Source organism: Petaurus breviceps, unplaced genomic scaffold (assembly GCF_028583685.1).
Source record: "Petaurus breviceps papuanus isolate PSGF00001 unplaced genomic scaffold, PetGlider_PUasm1.0 90591, whole genome shotgun sequence".
Lineage (NCBI taxonomy): Eukaryota > Metazoa > Chordata > Mammalia > Diprotodontia > Petauridae > Petaurus > Petaurus breviceps.
Window position 1 is genome coordinate 1,649,248 of NW_027187280.1, and position 15,831 is coordinate 1,665,078.

Here is a 15,831-nt window from a genome sequence, read left to right on the forward strand (position 1 = left end):
ATCATATTGCTCCTTGACTCAAAACCCTATAAATGGCTCCTTATTATCTCCCAAGTAAAATACTAATTCCTATAACTGCCATTCAAGGTTTTTCACCATCTGCCCTCTCCAGCCTTAGTTCATCCCTTCCATGTGTTCTGTGTTCCAGTCATACTGGACTACTTATGCCATCCTTGCTACTTGCCCCCACACTTTCCCACTTTTGTGTCTTTTCTAAAATTATTCCCTGTGCATAAATTGTCCTTACCTGCAATTGCTTGAGTTCCTACCCTTCCTTCAAAGCCCAACGCAAATGTCCCCTTCTCCAGGAAGACTTCTTTGACTCCCTGAGATCAGAGGGGCCTTTGATAGATTGGCCTTTCCCCAATCCTGTTTTCACCTCTCTTATTTGCCACCTGTTCACATGGTACAGTACCAGGATGACTGCAAGTTTGGGGCCCTGCCTATCATCCAAAGAAGCATCATATGCTGAAAGATATTGTGGCAGGGGAACTCAAGTCAAATAGCCTAGTTTTGAATCCCACCACTTTTGTGAACCTTGAATAGGTCACTTAACTTTTCTGAGCCTCAGTTTCCTTCATAGTACACCTGGAATGATCCTCTCTTGCTCTACCTTCACACAAGTATGAGGATTGAATGAAATGAAGTCTGTGAAAGTGGTTCCCAAACCAGTTCACAACAATAGACACTTAGTAAGTATCTACAAGGTAATTAGGATGCAGGACCTTGTCAGGGCTAGAGATACAAAACAATGCCTCTACCCTCAACAACTTTATAATCGACTCAGGGGGGTTCAACACATGTGTACACAAATTAGCCTGAAACACCACAGAAGAGCAAAGGACCAGTCCAGACACAATAACTGTGCTTAATGCAATGCATTGTAATTATCCTGAGTCCTGCCTGTTGTTATGGATCAAATAAGAGGTCTGAATTCGATAATTTCTAATCTTCATCCAAAGTCAAAAAATAGCTTACGTTTATATATCTCTCTAAGTTGTTGTAGGGGGAAATGTGAAATATTTTCCCCCCACAATGACTCTAGGATATAGGGTATATAATGATTATGATGCCCATTTTGTTTATCTATATACTTGCTTATTCATTAATTCACTTCTTTATTCATCCATGCATTAATTTCTCTATCATCTATCTATTTCTTTATTGGCCTGGAGCTGTGATTTGATCCACATAAGAATCTCTCCATAAAGAAGCTCCCCCTACCTATAATTATTCAACAACCGATTCTTAGAGAATTACCTGGAGTCACTGAGAAGCAAAGGATGCCATGGTCAGTATGGAACAGAGGTCTTGATTGAGGGCAGCCTTCTAACCATTATGCAACACTGTCTTCTTATTTTACCTATGAAGAAACTAAGGCTTTGAGAGGTCAGATGGCTAGTACTTGTCTGAGGCAGGGTTTGACCTGACTCCTAGTCTAGCACTCCATATGTCCCACAATGTCTCAAGGCAAACTATCCTTAAATATATCTCTAATGCTTATCAGACTTTCTAACTCTAACCCTAAACTTCTAATACACAGGAGGCCTTATAACCTATATTTCGTCAACCAAATTGGTCTTTCTCGTCCAATTATACCATCTAACCCATACTTATATATATGTATGTATATATGTATATATTCACACGTGTGTGCATATTCACACATATACACATACATATATATTCAATATCTGTATATATGTATATGCATGTGTACATATTTGGGTAACTGCTCAGTGCCAGCTAAGTATATGACTTACTTCTGTCAAAAAGCCTTTTTATTCAAATCTGTATATTTCACCAGGATCATTTCTTTTTTATTTTTTTTGAGGGGGAATGCAAGGCAATTGGGGTTAAGTGACTTGCCCAAGGTCACACATCTAGTGCAGTGTGTTAAATGTCTGAGACTGAATTCGAACTCAGGTCCTCCTAACTTCAGGATCAGTGCTCTATTCACTGCAACACCTAGCTGCCCCCACCAGGATCATTTCTTACCTGTGGGTTAGTGAAATGTAAAAAAACCAGAAAGACTCCCAAGACTGAGTTTTTTCTTTGATTACAAAAACATTCCAGGTGTCTGGCTTCCTTGACCACAGAAGGCTGATGCTTATGAGGTTCTGGTTCAGGAATTAAATTGTACATATAGCAGATGCAAATCATAGTTGGTAGTGCTTAGATTTAGAGAAAGAAGGTACCTTAAAAGTTGTTTAGTCTATGGAAAATAGAAAAATCTTGTTAATCAGGTAGCAGAGACGCTATTGTATTTTAATACTTATTGGATCTATGATTTCAGGGATATGGGCAAATTCTGTTGCAAACTAGATCAGAGTTAAGAACCCTTCCACACTTTAATAGACATTTCATTTTTGTGACTGAAAAAAAATCAATATTCTGTAACCAGCTTAGTAGTGATAAGCTTCTCCAAACTTAGGCTAGTCCTTGAATGACAAATGTAGTTGATGACCAGGCAAATTGGAAGTCATTCCAGTTGCAAATGCTCCAAGTTTACCTTCCCTTGATTGGCATAGACTTTGAAAACCCCCAGACACCTCCATGCAAGGATGAGTCCTTCGGAGCAGGACTTCAGTTCTTCAGCAAGGAAATCAAGAAAAGCATTTCCCCAGCAAGAGAAGAGATATTTTCTTTTAACCTTGACTTGTCTGTGATGAAAAGTGGAAAAAAGAAATCGAAATATTATGAAGGCGATTTTTACCTCAAATAAATAAATGCTTGCTGAATCTTGGAATATAACATTTACTCCTTCCTATTATTTGTATTCCTGTTGTTGTTACAATTATTGTTGTAATGATATCACTCAAACTAGGAAGAATACAATAATAAAATGATAATAATAAGAGCTTTTTGCACTGTTTACCACCTTAAATGTAAAGAGAGAGTAGATGAATTCAGCAAGACCTTTTAAATTGTGGGAAGAGACGGTGGGGAGCCATCACCTTCCCATGTTCCAGTTTGTAAATGGGATGCTAAAAACAGTCCTTTGACGGACTTGAGGGTAATTGATTCTCTGACGCTGAAAATGCTCTAGAGAATGTAGGTATAAAAGCTGCCAGGGCTCTGGGCAGCAGTTGGAACACACCATTATCAGGAAGGTGGTAGAAACAGACAGCCACGCATTTCTGCCTGTTTCCTTTCATTAAGCTCTGGGACCGTGTTGGCCTGCTAAAGAAAAAAGTGAGACCTGTGCAGAAGAAGGGAGTGGGGACAAAGGGACACTGGTGGTGTCAAGGAACAGCAAAGAAGAGAAGTTGCCATTTTCAAAAACTCAAAACATCTGAAATCTCAAAGGCAACCTGCGATCCTCTTTACAAAGGCACTGGTGAGTACAACCATGGCCCTGGCTAGGTAAAAATAATTCTCTTTTTGGGCTTTTGCACATGCTGCCAAAAAAACTTGAAGGCAGTTTGAATCTAGGGCAATGTCAACGAAACCCAAGTGGGTCAGACTGCCCCAGCTTTAATGGCATTTTAAATGGCCCCATAAAGAAACTGGAAATTTAATTCATTTGTCCCAGTAGTGTAATGACAGATTCCATAGTTTTAGAGCTGGAAGGAACCTTAGAGGTCATCTAATTCAATTCCCTCATTTTCCAGATAAGGTTTAAGCAGAGAACCTAAATGACTTGTCCTGAGTCAATCTGATGTCTCAGGTCCTTAAACTCCAAATGACCCTGTTCTTTCCACCATCATGCTGCCTTCTAATTCTTGCTTTTTAGGACTGATTGTAAATTTGTTAGGGTCTCCCAAAGACTGGATTTTTCTTCTAAAATGTGCCGTTAAAACTGTACAGGGAAGAGAAGCTGCAGAGTAGAGTGATTAAGAGCCAACCTTGGAACTCGGAAGACCTAGATTCACCTCCTAACTATGTGACCAAGAGAAAATCACTCAGCCTCCCAATCCCTCCCCCACCCCCACAACCCCACAACTCTCCAAAACTGAGTTGTAGACCAGGTGACTGTCTGCATTAGGAGGGGGAGTATTTTCCCTAGGAGTTCCTTATGCTACTGAAATTAGTCTGGTTAAAAAAGCAAACAAACAACAATAGAAGAGCTAAGGAACTTTGTAAATCAATAATAGTTTTCACTGATCTGTCCAACAGCAATTTCCCTTAGTTACCTAGAAACTGAACTCCTCTTATGTAGCTGTTTCCTCATTAGTAATTTTAACTGCCTTCTATTTTGAACACTAACATCGATTTTCTAAGTCTACTCAGGATGTATATATTTGCAGGGCCTTTCAAATATAAACCAACACATATAGACAGAATCAGTCTGTTTCTCCCTCTATAAAATGGGGACAGTGATATTTGGGATCATAGATTTAGAACTGAGAGTTCAGAGGACACCTAGTCAATAGTTCTCATTTTACAGTTGAGGAAACTGAGACCCAGAGAAGCTATGTGACCCGCCCAATGCCACATAGGTAGTAAACATCAGATTTGGACCCAGGTCCTCAGACTCCCCAAGTCTACTGTGAAGGAAGTGCTTAATAAACCTTAAAAAGCTATAGAAATGGGAGTTAGTACAGTATTATTGTTACCACTCCTAATATAAAACTCCTCAGGTGTTCCAAAGCACTGCTTTATGGCCTCACTTTCTGGCAATGTGTTCTGACAATTTGTCTTCTTCAGGAGACCCATTCTGATGAAAACCATCATCTGGAGAATTCTCTCTGGTTGGTGGGATGCTGAGACCATTTGTGTTAGACTGCTAGTAAGGTTCCATTTATAGAATCCAAAGATTCGGAAGCTTAAATAACAAAAATTATTGAAGAAACACTGAGCAATATCAATTGATGATGTTCATGATGACCCAGAAGATATAAAGTCCTGGAAGTTCTTGCAGAATCTTAAAAGAAAGATTAAATTATGCTTAATGTTACCATAGTCATAAAACTTTTATGAATTCTCAAAAATTCTTGTGTAGCATTAAGTGCTTAATCAGTGTTGGCTGAATTGAACCATGCATTTTCAGTCTTCATCATTTATTATTCTCAAAACCTTATGCTCTCTCATTCTGAAAGACTGGTGATTTTACATCTTTTTACATCTTTAGCTAATGGAATATATTCACCAACAACGTATGTGGAGTTTTCATTCAAGGTCTTAGTTTCTAAAGACCCAAGGCAGAGAAGAGAATCTAGCATCATTTATGATCACTCAGTTAACCAGAATATTCAATTAATCAAAGCATCCCAGTCCCTGGCCATCCTTGAAAAATAAGAGTTTACTGTTTCTAAAATTACTTCCCCAGCTTCTAGTTCCTAGGATACAGGAGGAACCGCCTCATTTGAGAGGCCGGGGTTCTAAAGATTGCCATGAATAGGGAAATCCAATTCAGAGTATGGCCCACTCTTCAGAAAAAAAGATAAACATCTTTCAATTTGATTATGTTGAAATGTATGAATTTCAATTGGGATATGGGCAAATTCTGTTGCATTTCAAGATATTTCAGATGGCTAAATTTCTCTTGTCTTTTAATTGCTCCAAGAAGGCACTTCTTTTAGGTATTGATAACACTTTTACTACCATGTAGTTTCTGGCTCCAGAACAAGGAGGACAATAAGGGAGGCTTTGCAAAAGGCATCCATAGTTGCCACAGCAGCTAATCCAGAGTCAAAACAGACCTCGTCCAGGGGCTGGAGCAGCACCAGATTGCAGGAAGTTGGATTGTTAGTGGGGACTGGGGATCTTTGAAACCGGGAATCTCGAATCCTCAGAATCCAGATTTCCTATATAATTCTTCCAAGACTAAAGAGTCATGCTTTGACAAATGAAGTTAAAGGCAAAAGAGCCCAGTATTTCCTGGTAATGACCTGGATAGGTTCATTTCCATTGTCTTGTGGCAAAATCTAAGTATTTGAAAGGCATGAAAGTTTCCTTTTCGAAAAAACCCACTGGATTGTTTTATATAGAATGTCTCAATAAGTACAGCACAAGTTTGATGCACTCTGGCTCCCTCCCCACTTCCCATACCTTCTTTTGTGGTATGATCTCTTTGGGGTATGCATGTGTTAGAGGCAGGAAGTATCTGTCTTTAATATAGGGTATGAGATAAGTATAGGCAGAATAAGGAGAGGTTTTGTTTTGTTTGACTGGAGGTTTTTCAGTTAATAATGGGTTCCTGGAGAAGAGATAATTCATAGGGCAGAAACCAGTTCATCAAATAACCATGCCTCAGGAATCAGAGAAAGGACTAGGAGATACTAAATCTGCGTACCCTTGAAAAAGACACTTTAATACTCTTTGCCTCAGTTTCTCAATCTGTAAGATGTAGAACATTAGACTGGGAGTCAGAAAACCTGGGTTCTTGTCTTGGCCTTGCCTCTAACTAGCTGGGTGACCTTGAACAAGGCCCTTCCTGAATCTGAGCTCTGGTTTCCTTCTTTGTAAAATGAGTGGATTGTTCTAGAAGATCTTTAAGTTTTGAGGTCCCTTCTAAGCTATGCTCCTATAATTCTTTCAGCTCTGCCATTCTGTGGTCTGCATTCTAATGTTCTAGGTTAGATTCTATACTTGAGGATTCCTTCCAGCTCTGACATTCTATGTTTCAAGCTCTCAGTGCTATTTTATGATGCTGCAATATTTCACTTATCCATGATTGTGCTACAGATAATAAGAACACAAAATATGTGAAGCGAGGAGCCCAGCATTCTCTCTCCTCTTTCTAGTAGTGGCACAAAGATAGTGCAGTATTCTGTTCCCAGGACATTATTGTAAAAAAGTTATGGGTATACCCTTAATATCTATTACCTTTACCCTAGGAATTTCTTTTGTATATCTGTCACATAGAAATCTAAAATTTTTTGAAGCCATTACTATTTTAAGCTAGTACGAACTTTTGAGGTTTATATATCTGGTGGCCCAATAGTCTTAGTGTGGTTTTAAGCTCTAAAAGCTTGATCTTATACTGCCTTATTCTGAAAGATTCTGGTGACTTTATGTCTTTACTTACACTTCATACCTTTAAAACTATTAAAGTTTAAAACTGCACCAAGACTTTGAGGACACCTCATATTTGAGAATTCCTTTGTTTAAAAACCAACTCCTTCAAGCTTCATGGGTGGGTGGGTAATAAGTTTTCCAAGTTTGAGGTTATAAGTCTGTGTTCCTCCCATCATGTTTCCAGCTACCCATCAACACCACCTAGTCTAATCTTTCCAGACTAAAGAGGTCTTATCTTTTCACTTTATCCTCATATAGCCATTCCTTCATCCTCTAGAACATTGCAATGCAATTCAATAATCCTTTATTAAGCATTTATTATATACGAAGAGCTCTATGTTCAGTACTGGGAAGAGATACAAAAAGAAAGAATATCTAGTACCTGTCCTCAGGTAGTTTACATTCTAGTAGCAGAGATATAGTACAAATTGCAAAAACATAAAAGAATCACAATAAATATAATAAAAGGTATAAACAGAGTTCTTTGGGAAGTTGAAAATATTTCCAGTGGGGAATTAGGGTAACAGAGACATTAATATTTCTTCTATGTCTGGAAGAATTCAAAGATTTCAAAGGAGGAATATTTCAAAAGGAGAATTTGGGTGGGCAAGGATATTTTAGTCATAGAAAATGGTGTCCAAAGCATAGTAATGGGAAGTTGCACATATGTGTGGGGGTGGGAGGAGAGGTGAAGAGTTCAGTTTGGCAGGAGCTCCAACACCATTAGTGAGGAGGGAGATGAGATAAGGTTCTAAAGGCTAGAGGGAGGGGGGAGCCAGGGACTGACATTCTGTTGACACTGGCCTATCTTAGTGAACTCATACAGAACATCTTTAGTTTGCTTCCTCTCCAGAGGAAGGGAAACAAATTGGCCAAGGCCAGATAATTCCCCTGATGACTGTTGTTCTTCTAATTATAGGATGCGTTTTCTATGTTGTGGCATAGTAGTCACCCAGCAGGTATCCACATAGTGTCAATGGAACTACATTAAGGGTAATTATAGAATCTATTGAATCATTCTGCCAAGCTGGCTCCAAATAGCAGACTTCTAGAGAGAAGCTTCTCCCTCCTCTCTTTTCCACTTCCCCCAGAGGAGATGGACATGAGAATAAACCTCCTCTCTCAATGGAGTAGACTAGCTAGGACTAGCTTCACATTTAGTTGGATAAAATAGTTGCCTATGACTTTAGGTGAACCTAGAAGAATCACCCTGTCTCCCCACATGCCTTGCTCACCACTTGCTGATGTCTGAAATTCTAGCATTTAGGAGTCATTCCTTTGTCTCTTTCAGAGTCCCCCAGGGAGCAAACCACACTTTAAGCACTAGCAGCTGATCTCCTGGAGGGGATTATTTTGTCAGAGTTTTTCAGGATAATCATACCTTGCTGTGAGAGTAAATGTAGCATGAGAAAGAAAGAGCAGACTTAGACCAGCATGGCCTCAAAGGATGGAACTGAGATCAATGGACAAAGTCATAGGGAGTTATGTATAGTTTTACTGAGGAGCTCAAAATAAGGACGAACGTTTTTCTGTCAGTTGAGGCTATTAGAGTTGGCTGCCTTGTGAGAAAATGAATTTCCCATCAGTGAAGTAGCACCTGAATGACCATTCTCCTGCCTTTGAGAACACGTTGTCTGCCTTGTCTGTAAATGCACTCTCCTTCTTAGCATCCTTATCTTCCTTCTAGGCTCACCTCAGACTGGTACCTCTTCTGACCAGCCTCTTAGAACCATGTCCCCAGGTTTCAGTTCTGACATCTCTATTCATATTTGTCCCTACCCTGTAGAATGTAAGTTCCTTAAGGTCAGAAACTTTCTTTTTTTTTCCCTTTGCATCCCTAATATCTTAGCAAGGTCTTGTATATTTTTTTTTCTGGGAGGACCCTGAGATTTCACTGATACAGGGAGCTCTCAATGAGGAACTTCCAGTGCTCATGCAGATTGGCTTCTCTCTGAATCAGTCTCGGTTGGGGCACTGAAGGGTGGTGACTTGCCCAGCACCACACAGTCACAGGACCAGTATGTGTCACAGGCAGGTCCTGAATCAGATCTTCCTGACCCCTAACACCAACTTCTATAACCATTATGCCATACTGTCTTATACATAATAGGCACTTAAATAGATGTTTGCTGAATTGAATTGTCAAGGATATTGAAGAGTGGATTCCTTTACTGTATACTGAACTGGCTAACCTTGGAAGTCCTTGAAGTTCCAAGGTTCTGTGATGGGCAGCCTGAGGAACTAGAATAGGTGGGAGGAGGGTGGGAGAAGGTTTGGGGGAAGGGGAATGAAAAGCATTTGAGGTGTCAAAGACAAACTTTTTTCTGGGTTCTTACACCATAATGTAAGGACCATATTCAGAGGAGAAAAACTGGTTTCTAGGATGGGGCAACTAGAGTATTGCCCCAGGGCACCAAAATTAGAGGGTGTTGACCTCTCCTGTAGTCTTCATGAGCTAGAAACAACAAAGTTTAGCACATAGTTAGCAAGAATCATAGAATCGAAGACCTGGACCTGGAAGGAACCCCTTCATTTTACAGATGAGGAAATCGAGGCTCAGGGAAGTCAGTGGCAGAGGTAGGATTCTGCCCTGGCCTTCTGACACTGACTCTAATGTTACTACTATACATATGGTCTTTGCTCAGCATTAGGACATCAAGAGGAAGAATTTTTGCTACTATAGAAACTAGGATCATTATGTATAGATCTTTTTACTTTCCAACTGATTATTCCTTTCACCTTCCCTCCCCTGAAGTTACTGGATGAATGAATTTTTGAAAATTCAGTGATTACTAAGGCATTTTACTAGGTACTATGGTCCTAAATACAAAAGTGACACATCCTTGCCCTCAAAGATCTTACATTCTAATAAGGGGTGACAATATATATAGGAAAGTGGTGACCAGGAAAAAGAGTTTCAGTATGGGGAAATCACAGATCGCAAGATGCCTGGATAGGTTCTGGACCTCTGGTGGATGCTAGATGGGGCGTGAAGCATGGTTTGAGGTCAGAAAGGTAGATTAGTTGAAGTGAGTTTGCATTCACTCATCCACAGGTAAAGACAGGTCTGCCCCCAGTGCTGAGTAACTCATCCAGGGAGAGGAGATGCAGCCTCTGCAGATATGGTTGAGAAGGTGGAGAGCCTCAGGGCAGACAGCAAGGTGCATGGGCAGGCCCTATTTCTTGGTGGGTAGCAAGTTGGATGGACTGAGATGTCATAGACTGAGTCCCTCCAGGACAGAGGTCCTTCCTCATCAGGTCCTTCCCTTAGATTCTGGGTGGCACAGAGCCAAGTATTCAAAAAACATTTGTTGCTGCTACTGCCTGTGTCCAAACCACTGGACTGTTTTCTTCCCAGGTGCCTCCTGGAGTGTAAAGCATGCCAGCCAAGGTGGGACTGCTTATGGTTCTTCACCTCCTCACCTGCTCCCACTGCTCCCCACCCTACCCAACACTCAGGTAAGCCCCGTCCTTTTGCCCCTCTGTGGTTTCTCCTCTTTCTCCTTCCCTGCTTCCCATTTCAGAGCCCCTTTTTTGTATTTCAGTCTCTCAGAAGCTCCTGTAGCTGACTGTTGAAACATCAAGAGACCCAGTTAAGAAGGGATTCAACTAGAATAAACTGAAACTACTTGTAAACCAACTAGACTAATCTGTTTCTGAATGTGGTTCTTACATCAAGGCATGAAACACCTTGAATAAATTTTATCTCAGGTGACTTTTACCAAGCTTTCCCCCTAGACTTTGAAGAATGAGACAGGACTGGGAAGAGGGCAAGATTTGACTCCAGATGTAGAACAGATCTCAAAGGGCATCTAGCTTCAATTTCTTCTTCTGAAAATGACCTGTTAATATCTTTTGACCATTTCTCAATTGGGGAATAGCTCTTATTTTTATAAATTTGGCTCAGTTCCCTATTTATTTGAGAAATGACCTTGATCAGAGAAAGCTGCTGTAAAAATCTTTCTACCAGTTTCCTGCTTTCCTTCTAATTTTGGCTCTATTGGTTTCATTTGTGCATTTATATTTTTGTAAATATTCATCCATTTCATGTAGATTGTCAGTTTTATTGACACATAGTTGGGCAAAATAGCTCTTATTAATTGTAAACTGATAGCAAGAATAGGTCACAGGACAAGGTCCTCTCTCTCATGAGAGAGAGTAAGTGCACACATATAGGGGAAGTGGAGAGGGGCACCAAAGATCAACTTTACTGTTCTTTTTTGATTTTCTTAAGGGATGGTCCTGTACTTTTTAGGTGCTTTAAAAAAAAGTATCATGGCATAGTAGGAAAAAATGGGACAGGAAGTCAGGAGGCCTGGGTTCTGGTGCTGGCTTAGCCCCTTGCTAGCTATGTGACCTAGGAGACTAGACATTAGCCTCCTCTTCCTCTGTAAAATGTAGTGACACTACCTTTAATGTAACTAAAAATTATTCATTTTATGTTCTATGATCTTTATCTCTTGTTTGGTTATAAGCTCTTCCCCTATCCATAGATTTGACAGGTAATTTTTCCCATGCTCCTAATTTGTTTATAATATTACCCATTGTATCTAAATCATGTACCCATTTTGAGCTTATCTTGGTAAACAGTGGAAGATGTTGGTCTATGTCTAGTTTCTGTCAAACTGCTTTCTAGTTTTCTCAGCAGTTTTTGTTGAATAGTGACTTCTTGTCCCAATATCTTGTCCCAAAGATCAGGTTTATCAAATGCTCAATTAATGTGGTCATTCCATATAATGTGTACCTAATCTATTTTATTGATCAAGTACTTCATTTCTTTTCCAGTGCCAAATTGTTTTGATAATTACCACTTTTTAGAATATTTTGAGACCTGGTACTTCTTTCTTAGGCTTCTTTCCTTCACTTTCCCCCCCATAAATTCCCTTGATATTCTTGAGTTTTTGTTCCTTCAGATGAATTTTGTTATTTTTTTTTCTGGCTCTATAAAGTCATTTTTTGGTAGGTGGATTGGTATGGCACTGAAGAAAGTAAATTAGGTAGAATTGTCATTATTATCATATTAACTTGATCTACCTATGAACAATGAATATTTCTTCAATTGTTTAGATCTGTCTTTATTTGTGTGAAAAGTATTTTGTTATTGTGTTCATATAGTTTCTGTGTGTATCTTAGAAAGTAAACTCCCAAGTACTTTATACTGTTTGCAGTTACTTTAAATGGAAATTTTATCTCTTCCTGCTGATTTTTATTGGTAATAAACAGAAAAGCTGGTGTTTTGTGTGGTTTTATTTTATATCCTGCAATATTGCTGAAGTTGTTCATTGTTTCAACTAGTTTTTAGTTGATTCTCTAGGGTTCTCTAAGCATACTATCATATTGTCTGCAAAAAGTGATATTTTTTCATCATTGCCTATGTTTATTCCTTTCTATTTCTTTTTATCGTATTGCTATAGTTAGCATTTCTAGTACTATACTGAATAGTAATGGATTAATAATGGACATCCTTACTTCACCACTGATCTTATTGGAAAGGCTTCTAGTTTATCCCCATTACAGATAATGCTTGCTCTTGATTTTATTTAGGTTCTAATTATCATTTTAAGAAAAGCTCCCTTGGGGGCGGCGAGGTGGTGCAGTGAATAGAGCACCAGCCCTGGAGTCAGGAGGACTTGAGTTCAAATCTGACCTCAGACACTTAACACTTACTAGCTGTGTGACCTTGGGCAAGTCACCTAACCCCAATTTCCCTGCCTTCCCTCCAAAAGAAAAAAAAAAGAAAAGCTCCATTTATTCTTGTGCTTTGTAGTGTTTTTAATAGAACAGGTGTTGTATTTTGTCAAAAACTTTTTCTTCATCTATTTGTAGAATCATATGATTTTTCTTTTTTTGTTATTGTGTTAGTCAATTATGCTTATAGTTTTCCTAATATTGAACCAAACCTGCATTTCTGATAAAGACCATAGTCTTTATGATATGTTGCTGTAATCTCCTTGCTTGTATTTATTTAAAATTTGTGCATCAATATTCATTAGGGAAATTGTTCTATAGTTTTCTTCTCTGTTTTTATTCTCCCTGTTTTAAGTATTAAAACTATATTTGTGTCATAGAAGGAATTTTGCAGGACTCCTTCTCTATGTATTTTTCCAAATATTTTATGTAATATTGGAATTAATTGTTCTTCAAACATTTGGTAGAATTTGCTTGTAAATTCTTCTAGTTGCAGGGATTTTTTCTTAGGAAGCTTAGGGAGTTCAATTTCTTTTTCTAAGATAATGTTATTTAAGTATCCTATTTCCTCTTCTGTTAATCTGGGAGATTTATATTTTTGTAAATATTCATCTACTTCATGTAGATTGTCAGTTTTATTTTTTTTTTAATTTTTTTTAAAAGCAATTGGGGTTAAATAACTTGCTCAAGTTTACACGGCCAGTTATTTCTGGGTGTGGTGCTAAGTATCGGAGGCTGGATTCGATCCCAGGTCATCCCGACTCTGGGGCCAGTGCTCTTACTCACTGCGCCACCTGGCCTCCCCGATTGTCAGTTTTATTGACACCTAGTTGGGCAAAATAGCTCTTATTAATTGTTAACTGATAGTAAGAATAGGTTATAGGACAAGGTCCTCTCTCATGAGAGAGGAAATGCACACATATAGGGGAAGTGGAGAGAGTACCAAATATCAGCTTTACTGTTCTTTTATGATTTTCTTAAGGGATGGTCCTGTACTTTTTAGGTGCTTTAAAAAAAAGTATCATGGCATGATAGGAAAAAATGGGACAGGAAGTCAGGAGGCTTAGTGCTGGCTTAGCCCCTTGCTAGCTATGTGACCTAGGAGACTAGACGTTAGTCTCCTCCTCTGTAAAATGTAGGTGATACTATTTTCCCTCTCTGCTTCATGTGATTTTTATAAGGATCAAAAAGCACCAGATTGGCCAATTAGAGACCTGGGTTTGAATCCCACTTCCATTGCTTCCTGCCTATGTGACCTGAGACAAGTCATACAATCTCTCTAACTGGGCATCAGTTTTCTCATCTCTAAAATAAGAGATTTGGATTAGATGCTTGTAAAGTTTCTTTTATCTTAAAATCCTATAAATGAGATAATAGTTGGGAATTGCTATACATTATTATTACTACTCTTGGCCCTGTATCCTCTCTTACCCTTCCAACCTCCAGCTGCCAAGTAAACAAGTTTCTGTTCTGCCAGCTCCCTCATTTCATGCCTGAGACCTCTTGCCTCTTTTAAATACTAAAGCATATTCAACCCCCAGTGGCAACCACAGACATTCTATCTGTTTTATTCCCCCAGGAAGGATAGGCCCAGCTGTCAATGGCTCTGAAGATCTAAGAGGGATATAGTCAGGAGGAATACTAGATGTGGAATCAAATCTAACTTAGCAAATTACAATCTATGTGACCTTGTGAAATTTACTTAACTTCTCTGGTCCTATTTCCTTATCTGAAAAGTGAAGGGGTTGGACCATATGACCTAGTCTAAGGTTCCTTCTGGCTCTGAATCCACGGTCCTATGAAGCATGGACAGGGAGTTAGCCCATATGGGGACCCAGGCTCCCTAGTTGGCACTGGCTGCACTTGTTTCCTTCCAGGTACAATCCACTGCCTGTCTCAGGGAAGGAGATGAGCTTTCAGCTTGGAGAAACCAGCCCAGTTAAGAGCCACAATCTCTCCATGGAAGAACAGGAGGAAGGCATCCTGATGGACTCTGCAGGGAAAAGGTGAATGTAGATCTCTCTGCCCTAATCCCTTGTCTCCTAATGGCCCCTGTCCTCTGACTCTGAGCTCTTATGTTTTAGGATGCAACGCCATGCAGATGCCATCTTTAGCAATAGCTACAGGAAAGTCTTGGGTCAGATCTCAGCTCGGAAACTCTTACAAAATATCATGGGCAAGAGACTGAGGTAAGCAAGACTCTGGCTGAGGCTTTAGACAGTTTACTTCTGTCACTACTTATCACTTTATTTTTTTTAATTCAATTTTATTTTTATTTTCAGCTCTGAATTCTTTCTTTCCAACCTCCCCCTCCCTTCCTAAAAATCCCTTATAAACATATATATCCAAGCAAAACAATTTCCTACCTGTGCGTGAAAAAAAAAAAAACTGACCTCAGTCTGCCCTGAGTCTATCACTTCTCTATCTAGAATTGTGTCCTTTGAGTCTTCTGGAATTGTGGTTGGTCTTTGTGTTGATGAGCATTCCTGTCTTTCCAAGTTGTTAGCCTGCAATTTTGTTGTTACTGTATTTATTTGAAATTCTCCTGGGCATACTACTTTAGATCTAGTGTTGGTCTAGCTTTATTGTGGTTCGGTCATTTCAGTTGTGTCTAACTCTTTTACCCCATTTAGGTTTTCTCAGCAAAGATACTAGAGTGGTTTGGGTCTAGTTTAGGCATCTTCCTAATGCTCTGGAGCTTAGGGATCCAGTCACCTGTTCTCTTTCTAAGCCTTTTCATGATAAGCTTCTTTAAGGACTCCAGAGTCAAGCCTTCCATTATCTTTCAATGAGTAAACCTTTAATAAATGTCCTATATGTGGTCAGTTCTCTGCTAGTCACTGCAGCAGGAGGGGCAAGAAAAGCATAAGAAATAGGTCCCCCTTGTAAGAAACTTACAATCTAGTTGTCATCAGAACAATTTTAACACGATAAGTAAATTGACAATTTTACAAATAATAGTAATTGGAATATGCAAACAATAACTGAAATGAATGAATGAAAAAGTCTTTGTTAGTCACTTATTCTATGCTAAGAACTATGCTAAACTCTAGGAATATAAAAGCAAAGTGAATACAGTTCCTGCCTTCAAGGAGCCTACATTCTAATAAGAAAAGACAATATATGTGTGTGTGTGTGTTGTGTGTGTGTGTGTGTATACACACACACACACACAACACA

At 39.2% G+C, this 15,831-nt stretch overlaps 1 protein-coding gene across 1 annotated transcript in view; it reads left to right on the forward strand.

Annotated features, from left to right (window-relative positions):
* Positions 1-14,221: 14,221 nt before the first annotated feature.
* GHRH (growth hormone releasing hormone) overlaps positions 14,222-15,831 on the forward strand; it is a 9,287-nt gene continuing 7,677 nt past the window's right edge. Inside the window, exons 1-2 of the mRNA XM_069063495.1 lie at positions 14,222-14,657; positions 14,736-14,840. Coding sequence (XP_068919596.1) covers positions 14,560-14,657; positions 14,736-14,840 — 203 coding nt within the window. The 5' untranslated portion in view covers positions 14,222-14,559. The remainder of the gene's footprint in view (positions 14,658-14,735; positions 14,841-15,831) is intronic.